The following is a 12,183-nucleotide window of genomic DNA, read 5'->3' on the forward strand; positions in this document are numbered from 1 at the left end:
TCCATGGCAACCCCACAGCATTGTGTACTAGCACTGTCTCTCTCAGATCTTTCAGACTCCCAGACCAGCATATTCACATTCTCAGTTTTGAGTAAGCAGATGCCATAGGCTGTTTGTATTCATTAGGTTGTGATTAATTCAAATTATTACTGCAGTTGCAAGGAATCCTGGACACCATGGATATGCACTTTTACAGGGCTCCTCAAAACTACAAACATTAATACTTGCATATTCCAATACTTGGGTATTCCAATTCATTTTCTAGAGCAGCTTGTCAAGTAAGCTGTTCAGAAGACAGTCAGAGGCTGAATGGAAGCCTGTTTGTTCCTTGATTCAAGTTCCTTCATGTGCCAGTAGTTTCTAAATATTGACGAATTCACATTTGCCAGCAAAATTATATTTTCACTGAAAGCTGCCAGGCAATACTGCAAGGCACGTTCATTGGAATGGCAGGACTAGTGATTAGACCTTGGTATGGGAGGGATGAGATGGTGTTACTGCAAGAGGATATCGTCTGCAGTGGTGTGATTACAGGAATCCGTGTGGATCCTTTGGAGAAGGGCTCTAGTCTCTAGGGAACTTGAAAAAGAGTGGAAAGAACCAAAAGGAAACTCAAGTCCCATTGGATTGATGATGTCGTTTAATGTTCACATCTTTAGCTCTGCCTGTAGAAATGTGGTTCTTGCAGCCATCATTGATGGCTATTCCTTATTACAAACTTACCAGCTGATTTAGTTGTTTCATGGTACACCAGCTTCTAGGATGGTGTGAAGTTGAGATTCATGAGCAATTCATCATAAACTTTTATAAAAAAAAAAACTCTTGGTGATGCTGTAGCAGAATGCTCTGAAAAGTAGCAAGAATATCAGAGCCTCAGAAGGCTTTAGTTTTTTTTAAGTCAAGTTTTACTGGGGTTTTCTCTATTTGAAAAAGAAGCTTTATCTTCACTGTGATCTCTGTGGGAAGAACCAACAGGTTTAGCTAGCGAAGGGACAGGAAACTGTGTAGGAGGAGTTTTATGCTGTAATTCCCATTCTCTAAAGCACTAAAAAAATGAGAGAGTGTGGGGAGAAGACAAGTGAAATCCTCATTGTAAAGACCAGCATTAGCCATGCGAAGAGCTGTCCAGCAGATCCTCCTGGCTTTATTCAGCCTCACAGCAGTAGTGTATAAGAAGGAGGCTATTGCGCTAGGTGAGTAAGAGACAAAACTGATATATCTAACAACCTGGTTCTTAGTGGACCACATTACAGTTGAGTTGATCTAATGATGAGGACTATTCAACTTAAATTCAACTTATTTAAACATCTGTTATTGGCTATATGCTCATCTGTTTCACCTTTACTACATTGTGTGTATATGCAGTTGGAGGGTGTATTGGCTCTTCTGGCTTTTCTGGCAAAACTAGAAGCAATTGCTTTTGTATTAGCCAACTGAGTTGATATCTCCTATGAGCACAAGACCACTGGATCTCACACAGAGGAAAAATGGTCAGGAGAATGATCATGGCCTAAGATAGAGAGTTGGGGAGTGGAGTCTGACCATTTTTCTGACAGCACACCACTGTTAAACTGACTTGGCTATCTAAATCTTCACTTTTAGGTAAAGAAAACATCTGCTGTTCAGTGCTCCCTTTGTATGACTGTGCACTTGGTTCAGTTCCTGGATTTGAATGCAAATCTCAGTTAACTATGGGAGCTCTTAACATTCTTGTCTGTCTAGAAGGGAATGATGGAGTAAAGGACAAGTGAGATTAGCCAAGAAGGTATATCAAAAATGTGTATCTCACTGTTAGAGGGGAGGGATAGAGCTGAGGCAACTAAGAGTTTTCCCTATTGTGCCGTGTGCAGGAGGAGCAAGAGAAAAAAAATCTGGGATGGGAGCTGAAAAGGGAGGAGGTAAACCTACTTGTACTCATGTTTCTACACAACCACAATATGCATCATTTTATTACTAGCCAAGACCACTGGAGCTGTGTCTGGTTTCAGCAGCAGCACATGCTTCCTGCTAGACTATGCAATTCACAGGTTGTGTAAGAGCTGTGGCCATTATAATTATATTTTATGTCTCCAGAAGTCAAAACCATGGATGCTGAGCAAAATAAACAAGACTCTCTTCCTGAAGGAGTCACTGGAACCCTTGATGCCAGTGATTCCATGAGATTACTTCAGCTTTTTAGCCTCAAAGGTAAATTTCCCAAAACTAAGTATGAGTCTGATAGATAGCAGGGAAGGGGAAATGACTTAATAATCTGCCTTATGGTGCTGATTAAAATTCACATTCAGAACCATGTACCTAGATATAACAGCATGATCTTCAGTGATAGAAGGTCATATCTTTCGCTAACATAAGCTACAATGGCTTTGGTGACTTTAATGGAGTCGTTCTGCATTTGGGAAAGGAGGGTCTATGATCTGTGCACTCTGCTGTGATAAAAATGCAAGGCCATGGTCTTGAGCAGGTGAGAGAGTAAGATCTAACAAGATACTTTATTACCCCATGACCATTTTACATGTTCTGTTCCACCACTCTTTTTCTCTTTCTAAACAGGAGACAAGACTCTCAAGTCATGTATCACAGGTGAGTGTGTCCAACTCTCATTATGTGAGCTGTTACTTTATTTCATTGGAGATGCCAAGTGTGGAATTGAGGGAATAGAAATCCATTGGAAAGCATATATAATTCATACTGAATTCTGCTGATCCTTGTGTTCCAGTCTCTTTTTTTTTTTTTCTGGTCTATTAGCATTTCTGGCTTACAAAGTATTCAGTTTTACCAGGACTCCTATAGCTCATACACATAACAGGTTACCCTGGAAGATGGCTTAGTGACTTCTAGAATCTACTGTGAATCCCCCCCATCCTTGTATACTTTACCATCTTCAATCTGAAGAAGATACTTCCATGTAAACAGCAGCTTCCTGATTCACCCCCCCCCCCATACTAGCTAGGATTTCAGAAAACTGGTTTAATCCAGTTTTCCATATCTTTGGGCTTTAGAAAATCAGAAAACATCTTTTTGAAAAATCTAGTTCCATAAGAAGTCCTCAAACTGTCCTTGTTGGAATTTACTGCAAACTTTAATAACAATTACCTGTCTTCCTGTGCAGGAGAAAAGAACTGCAAAGAGCTGTTAGACAAAGGATACAGGATGAGTGGTTGGTACACCATTTATCTCCCAAACTGTATGGCCATCAATGTATTGTGTGACATGCATACGGAAGGAGGTGGATGGATAGTAAGTAAGAGTGAAAAGGAGAACTTATAGAGAAAACATTTAACGAATTTCATTAAGGATGGGGTAGATTTTATTTGAATAAGTTTGTCCCTAGAGATGACATCACCTATTTGTCAGCATTGTGTAATAACCTCCTGAAAACTGAAAATGAAAGCAATTTTCTGCATACTATTATGAAGATTCAGAATTTCTAAAGCAGAATTTCAGGCAAAATGGCTTCTGCCTCTATTATACTGCAAATCTCTTTGTAGTCCCAAACCAGCTGGGATGTGTTTAAGCAAAATGGAGGCTGGTGACCTGAAATTATAATTAGCTTAATACTGTTTCCTTAGAAAACAAGAAAAAGACAAAAATGATAAGGCAAAAATGAGGACCTGGAAAGAAAGGCAAGGAAGTTTTCTCTCTGCTGCAGTCAGTAACGGTAAAATTTCCAAAGAAACTCTTTCAAGTTAAATGAGATTTGAACACTATGGAAAATTGGGATAATTTACAATACTAACAGCATCTTCTTTCTTTTTCCCCAAAATTAAATTTCAGTCAAATCAATAAAATATAAATCAACAAGACAATTTGATTCAGAAAGTCCAAAAATCCCACATCTAACTGTCTTTGTCCTCTCCAAAGGTCTTTCAGAGGAGAATAGATGGTTCTGTAGATTTTTTCCGTAATTGGGAAGAATACAAGAAAGGTTTTGGCAGCCAACTAACAGATTTCTGGTTAGGGAATGAATATATTCACTTTCTGACATCTTTTGGTAAGTATCATGTTTTTCATTCACTTCACGCCATTAGCTTCCCTCCATGCTTAATACAAAATTGTATTTGGTGAAGAACCCTAAACTGCATGTTAGGCAAAAAGAGACATTCTGAATATAACTGTTCATTATTGAGTGTTTTTGTAGAATGAGATAGACTGGAATTGCCATCTTAACTTTGTTTAGGTGGGCTCTTAGAGGAAACAGTAACCCTGAGGACCACCATTATATTGGACCACAATGCCGTAACAAATAATATTACCCATAAGCAGCCTTGGCCAGAAAAATTATATGCAGAGCTAGTGGGTTCAGAGTAGTTGCTGCAGTCACACTTGCCTCAACTGTATTGTGAGGCAATGGACAAATAACCTATCTGTCAAAATCCATCCTTGTCTTACATTTACACAGAGAGCCTGCCTGGCAGGCTTGAAGCACAATAACTGGGAGGTGTAAGGGCTGCTCTGGTCTCTTGTTCAGGCTTCTTTTGTTACTTTCACAATCAAGAAATTTGAAGCTACACAGAAATTGTGGAGCAGAGCTAAGAAGACCTTTATGCCCAGACACTCATAGTATGGTACACAAGACACTTAATCAACTAGATTTTCAACACACTGGAGGTGCTTCTTAGGGTTGTTAATAGCTTTTCAGTTAATGTTTCTGAAGACACCATCTTTAAATATCTCCCAGCTAAACCCTTGTGAGTTAGGCTTCACCAGGCAAGGCTTTGAGCATGTCCTTTTTCATGCTTAGTGACATTCTGATGCTGGTACATCTCCTCAGTTTTGTCCAATTCAGATGGCAACTTTTCAGCTAACAGAGGTAGGAAATAGCTCTGGAGAAAGGAAGGGGTGCTGGTGTCAGAGTTGCAGGAAAGGCATCCCTTCTCAAGGAGGAAGCTGATGGTACTGAGTAGTAACTCTGACTCAAACATTGCCTTCGGAAGCCTATCTTACAGATGTAAACTGATTAGGGAAAACAAGGAGTGAGTGTTTCTCTTTCAAAACTGCTTTTTGTAGGTACTCAGGAACTTCGCATTGACCTCATGGATTTCAGTTACAAACGCACATTTGCCAAGTATGAATCATTCAAAATATTTTCAGAGCGAGACAATTACAAGCTGAGTCTTGGAAGTTTCCTTTTAGGTACTGCAGGTGAGTGTTGGGCATTATCACAAACTTTCATAGCAAGAGAAGGTCTGACAAATGCAGCAGCAGCACTGAAGAATAGCTGCAGCATAAGCAAGACAAAAAGGTTTCCAAGAAAAAACTCTTGTACACCGGTTCTGAAGTCACAATCAACTCTTCTTTAGCCCTCACTCAGCCATTTTACATTAACATCAGTGTGACTAAAGTATGACTAATTCAATAGCTCAGTGACTGATTTATTTGGATTTCAAAAGGATCTTACTATATGCGGATAAACTGGTTAAGATTATATTTTTAAAGCAGACCTCACTTTGTTATACAGAGAATTGGGCCCTACATTCTAACACTAAGGTTAGAGAGAGAGGTTTTTTAATGATTTAAGCATATAACATGCTTATTGTTTCCTGCACTTACTGCTATCGGAGTTAGCAATATGTTTGGAAAGCCTTATATAATGCACATAACTTGCAATATTTTCCTTTTTTTCCTGTGTATTGCCTGTTTACACTCAAGGGCTAGTCAATTACTTTCTGTTTTCCAAACAGGTTCTGCTGCTTTTTGAGAGGTATACTCACAGGGTTCTCTTGACCAAAGGCTTAATTTTGATTTTGGCTGAAATTTTGAGAAGCAATCTCTGTGCTTAAGCTAAAGAACAATATTTTTGTGATAATAAGATATGTGTATTCCTCAATATGAAGACTGAAGTAATATCACTTTGAATTCTTGTGCAAATTCAAGGTTAGATTTAATTGTGCGCTCAAATGCTAAAATTATGTGACTGGATACTGTCGTTAAAATGTTTTGTCCACCTTTTGGTAGTAGATGTGTACACTGGGGCTATCTGAATGCATTTTACCATAAATGCTAATATTGGTCCATTCTTTCAGGGGATTCATTGTCAGTCCACCATATGATGCCATTTTCAACTAAAGACCGAGAGCAAGATCCTCAGTCAAACCAGTGTGCAACAACCTACAAAGGTGCTTGGTGGTTCAATGATTGCCTAGATTCCAATTTAAATGGGATGTATGAGAATGGAGAACAGGATACATATGCAGGTGGTATAATCTGGAAGGCAGACAAAGGATATTATTACTCCTACAAACAGACTGAAATGAAATTTCGCCCCATTTAAGACAGCATAATGTAGATCCAGTTAGTTTTGTCAGCTTCATTTGCCATTTCTGTGTCAGTGTAGTGCTATTTTATTCCCTAAGCCTTATACTTACAACCATTTGGAATGCAATTGCTAACTGCTCCCTATTAACTAACAATTCCATCATTCAGGACTTGTCCAGGACAAGTACAGAGGAAAAGAATTGTGAATAAAAGATTCGAGAATATCTGAATAGTTCATGTAAGCTGCTTTTTCATTGTTTTTTGATGATTTTTAGAAATAAATAAAACTCTGAAATGTCAAGATTTCAAAAAATTACAGCTGCTGTAGTAATCTTCTTATAACTAGATGCTTGCTCTCGAATAAAGATGGTTCCTGAAATCTTGTACAGTAATCACATGGCAGGGCTTCTACAGAGGTGAATAGTAGAGATGACTTGTTGTTTATGGATTTTTAGACTGGTTTAGCTCTTTTGGAATGTTTATATGATCACAGTAGAACTAGATTAAATGACTGTCAGTAAACAAAGAGCTTGCAGTCTTCTCAAAAGACTACATTTATTTTATTCTGCTGGGTAATAGGGATAATTGAGTGAGCCAAAGGAAATCACTGCACTTCTCAACTAGTCTTCATGACTAAAACCTACAACCGATCACTCATCTGTGCCTTTGGGAGAACTATGGGAGAAGCTGTGGAAAACAGAAACTCTACAGTTAACTCCAAAGAAAGTGCTTATGTTTAAATCTTATCTAGTGAACAGACTAACCTTTATAGCTCATTTCCAGACTAAAAAAAAAGCCAGTCTAAGCAGAGGCACAGAGGGTTTGTCCATACTTCAGCATGAATATGAGGCTATTGCAGTTCTTATGACCAGATGCTCTGACAGTGCAGACAGTCTTCTAGCCTGGTCCCCACCATGCAGAGACTGCTCTGGAGAGCACATGACACAAAAACCTTTATAAGCTACCAGGCATGACAAGGCAGATTGCGTGCAGGCAGTCTACCAGGCATCTGTGCAGTCGGGAGGTGGAAAAATACAGAGTAAGGCCTGCTCCCTACAGCTCTTGCATTCATCCCTCCAGTGCATTGCCTGAAAAGCCAGTTCGCCTGTCTGCAATCACAGAACACATCATTGAAGGAGCACTCAGAACTGCACACTCATCTCCCAGTGAAGTTCTGGATGAACTGGGATGTGCTGATGCATCAGAGTGGGGAATCTGTTTCTACAACATCACCACCTATGAAAAAGGCAACTATATGAGACTCTGGGATCCAGGGAAAAGTTCCTTATCAAAGAGTTGATTTCTCAAAGAACTATTAAGTGAAACAATAGGTACCTGGTGAGGTAGAGGGAGGGATAGTCAACTAGGAAAGGTACTTGGCTGGTACTTTTTCCCATGCTCCTTAGGAAATAACAAGCTGCACGTAGATTTTGAGGAGGCTGGTGAGAAGAAATATTTTGCTAAGTACAGGTCTTTCCAGATTTTGAAGGAACCTGAAATTTTCAAGCTGGTTTGGGGGCAAATGGTGGCTGGTGATGCAGAGAAATAAGATGATCTCAGATATGTTTACAGAAAAGGCAAATTCTGCTAACTGAAATGCCACTGATCTTATTAGAGGGGAAATAAATCTCAACTTGTGTGAGTTTGGGGCTGCAGCAAAGGGCTCTAAACATTAACAAAACATCATTGCCAGAGCACAGGTAACACCAGCCCTTTACAGCCCTCTCTTCCAAGCACAGAACTAGGAAGACATTCCTACCCAGGATCTTCTGATACTTGCTCAGCTAGGTCCCATGGGATTAGCAGGCTGATCCAATCAAGGCAGGATAGACCCTTAATTCAAGGAGTATATTCTTTGCCTCTGTGGGTTTTTGACTTTTTCCAGGTGGGCTTCCAATATACAGTTTGGCTAGAGATGAAAAATGAATTCTCATCACCTGCTGAAACGCTCTGCAATGATCCAGCATGAGGCTGGAAGAGCTTGTTGTGGTAGGCTAGTAAGATATCAGCCTCTCATGTCCATCTATTTCTCTGACTGACAGGTTTCAGAGATCAGGTGAGTGGGCACAATTTCCAAGAGAATTTCTCACTCTTCAGCCAGGGAAATACAGGGAGGAGAAAGAGGGAGTGAGAGATGCCACTTGTTTTCTAGTCATAAATTCTTTTGGCTCCTAGTGCCATCACAGAAATCACATTCCTTCCCAAGCATCTCAAAACAAGCCTTTCTGCAGAGCCATAAGGACTTATGTTTTGACTGATGAATGGCAGGGGCTTGAGAGTAATTAATAATTCTAGGCAGGTGTTAGTTAGTCAGTCTAAACTGAAGATCCTGTTCTCCCACAAACATGACTTGAGGAGTGAAGTGTGCTTTTCACTCTGGTTGCCACAGTCATCCCTCTCCCCAGACCTCAACCATGCATTTCTCTATGCCCCTCTCCCTGAAGCTCCCTGCAGGCTTATCTGTGGCTTTTAAGAAATTTTTCCATATCAGTTTCTTGCCATTGTAACTGGATTTCAGCTAGCAGTGTACTCCCAGTGAGGGACAATGATCTAACTCAAGCGCCATTCAGCCCTTTGTCTTTCTTCATAGCTCATATTAAAGCAAAATAAAAGTCACTTTTCACAAATTTCATTTAAACTGAAACAAGCTAAACTCAGCTAAACTAAATGATTAAAACAGCAATGTACCCTGCTAAGAGAAGAGGTCATTCAGTAATCCTATCAAGGCCGCAATGGAAATCAAATCAATGAACACAATATTGGACTGAGTGATTCATAAGCCAAATCATTAATACTGAACCTGCATCACTCATTTTCAGACTCAACTGAACAGTATCAGTCTGTATGATACTTTTAAGTCAGTCTGAAGAGATTTACAATAGAGGAGCTTATTGTAACATTCAGCCTTATTCGGATTTCAAAGGTACAGAGCACTTACTGGAAAACCTTTGGGAACATGGCAGTTAGATAAACTATTGTCCTGTGTCTATGATAGTTACTGTATTTACAGTGTGCCACACATTCCAGAAGATCAAGTACTGGTTCATAATCATCATTGCTCTGAGGTAGTTTTTGATTCAACAAGGTGACTGCTGGCTCATCCTGACTCCATTGTTCGTCCTAGAGTGGAAACTGCCTGATACCAACCTTGTTCCCACACCGTGGTCTGGCCATGCAAGTGAGAGGGAGTCAGGAAACTGGAGAAGTCTACTTCTGAGCTCTTTTGAAAATCTGGTCCTTATTCTCTGTATAAAAATATGCATCATGTTTTCTATAGGCTCCACTGCGCAATGTATGGAGGGAGCTGTTCTCATACAGTTTTGTTTGACATACAACATTTCAGATATCAGTGCATGTCATGGGAACTAGCTTCCCACCCAGCTCTGTGCCTGCTTAACTCTTCTCCAAAGCCACTGGAGGTAAGTCAGGAGATCAAGAAAAATCCCTCATGGGAGAGAGAAGAAGAAAATATTGTTATGGAAAAGTCTCTTTCAAAAATGGGGCATCTGAAGCCTGAATGCATGAGAATAACAGGACAACCAGACAGCAAAAGTATCACAAAGAACCAAACAGTTAACCTCCTGAAGGTCTCACTTTTAGTTGCATAATATTGCTCTGGTCCAACACCTTATACTGCCATTAACCTCATGCCATCCTTGCTCCTGTTTGGCATGTGTGCATTGATCAGATGCCATTGTAATACAGCCTCCCTTGCCCTTTCCTGAGCACATTCCTCATGAAACCGGTTGTGCCAGAGTGACCAATCCACCTGCATCTTTGCAGCTCTGTACACGAGAAAAATACAATAAGCAAAGAGAAAGGGTTTGGGAATTGACTTTCTGCTCTTAAGGATTTATCTGAACAGGGAGGGCACAGAACATCCTCTGCCTACTCCATGAATCATATCTTTGCCTGCAGGGATTACTCTGTATATGGACTACTCCTGCTCTTTCAGTGATTAAAGGCTACCATCATTTCACAGAACAGAAAAGGTGTTACCAGAGGTTACAGAATATATTAAAAAGTGACAGGTTGGTACAGAGGCTGATGGGAAAGAGTCCTTTCTGGTAGGTACTCTCAACTTATCTCCAAACGGAGAGTAAAACAAAGGCTACCCAACACCAGCTCCCAGAGGAAACCAAGCAAATACCAAACCAAATATTCAGGAGGGGCACGCAGATAGTGTGCAATAAGTGATAGAGCAGTTTTCTAATTGAATATTGCCCCTTACAGCCCCCTCCCCCCCAAAAAAAAAAAGAAAAAAGAAAAAAGAAAAACCATATGGGAAAGTGGAGAAGGCCTAGGTTCACAGGTTCAAAGTTGGTGCTCTCTATGTACTTCATAAATCACTGCACTGCCTGGCTGTGCAGGTGCTGAGGTGTGCGCTCTGGTCAACACCAGCTAGCAGAAAGGTCAGCCTTGCAGGAAAGACCTGTGGACACCAGTTAAGACCAGTGAAACCAACAGCTTGAGCTTTTCACAGCAAGGAACTCCTGCCGAAACTGCAGTGGGAAAGCAGAGAGAGAAAATAGTTCAGCAAAGCAGAGTGTGAAGCCAAAGGACTGAGTGGGAGGGGAAGTTTCCTCCCTTTGCTTCTCCATGTTTCTTACTCACTGGCGAGCATAACTGTCATTAGAAAATACAACTCTAATCTGTGCCCCCTTGGACCCTCAGGAATCCCTGAGCCAGGAGATAAAATGCACATCATGTAGCAAGGATAAGAGAAATGTGCAGTGTAACTCTTCCGAGCAGTGAGGGACTTGGACAACTAAGACATTCCATATTCACAAAGTCCAGGAGCAGAAAGGGAAAAAAGCAAGTGACATCTTCTGAAGAAAGTGCCTTCTTAGCTCAGGCAAAAGTTTCCTCCATAAATGCTAAGATTGGTCATGGACTGGAGAAATTCTCCTATGGGAAATGCTAGTGTTCACCCAAAGAAATTGAAAACTTTATGATGGATGCTTAGTGAAGAGCTACAAATAGCATGACCCAGGCAAGGCTAAGCCAGAAGAAAATCTCTCCTTGCTGCTTTGGATAACAACCTGCCTTTGCAGGTCTGCTCTGCAGACATCATTCCTTTCCCAGCAAGCCAAGCCTCCAAAGTACACGGAAGCTCAGCCATTGGCATTAACAGTGATGTCGGCTCTCTCAAACAAGCTTTTATTTCACCTTTCTCAAATTCAGAGCTGTCAGAGAGTTTACCTCCCAGCATCAAAATGCTAACTGTCTGCCTTTCTTTTAACTTTAGGAGATGCTCAGGGTTCCTTAGGTTAGCACACAACAGGAGTGCAATGACTGGCATTCTCTGCTTGTTGTGTTGGTAGGGGCTTTCCCCATTTCCACTGGGAAGCTCTAACATCCTGGTGGCAATGAAGCTAATGGCAAAGCTCCCAAGAATGTGCTGGGAGCCAAAAATCCATGTATAGTTTTGCATTTATCAGTGCTAAATCATCTCTTGAGCACAATAATCACATTTCCACATGCACTTTCTCAGGCATTTTTGTTATCTAACTGAATCTTCTAAATTGCTAAGCTTATTTGGGGGGGGGGGACAGATCAGTTTTATCTTGGGGACTTAACTTTTGATATTTATATCTCTAGAGTTGAAGAGGTATGTTGCATTGTTCAGAGGTACTCCGTGTTCTCCTAAAATGCTTTAAATTCCTGTTACCACATCCCAAAACTGATCCTGGAATTAAGGAAAAGGTGGAGTCATTTCCCGGGCGTCAAGGATGAATCTACATAGAAGAAAGAATTGCTGATGTTGTAAATCATTATCCCTCTGAGATCTTCACTAGATGAGGAAAAGTAATTTAGGACATATTGATCACTAGCCCAGTTTCAAAAGCTACCCCCAGGGGCCTGATCTATTTTGGACTAAGCTTGCTTATTGATATGCTCTCAAATGTAGTTGCATTTGCAGGAACA

The 12,183-nt window shown here is 40.5% G+C and overlaps 1 protein-coding gene across 1 annotated transcript; it reads left to right on the forward strand.

Moving 5' to 3' along the window:
- Nucleotides 1-1,111: 1,111 nt before the first annotated feature.
- Nucleotides 1,112-6,271, forward strand: LOC134148800 (ficolin-1-like). Its single transcript, XM_062591293.1, has 7 exons — nucleotides 1,112-1,193; nucleotides 2,074-2,187; nucleotides 2,551-2,580; nucleotides 3,044-3,237; nucleotides 3,862-3,991; nucleotides 5,008-5,142; nucleotides 6,024-6,271. The coding sequence occupies exons 1-7, from the start codon at nucleotides 1,112-1,114 to the stop codon at nucleotides 6,269-6,271; spliced, it is 933 nt and encodes a 310-aa protein (XP_062447277.1).
- Nucleotides 6,272-12,183: the final 5,912 nt, after the last annotated feature.

Source organism: Rhea pennata, chromosome 18 (assembly GCF_028389875.1).
Source record: "Rhea pennata isolate bPtePen1 chromosome 18, bPtePen1.pri, whole genome shotgun sequence".
Classification (NCBI taxonomy): domain Eukaryota; kingdom Metazoa; phylum Chordata; class Aves; order Rheiformes; family Rheidae; genus Rhea; species Rhea pennata.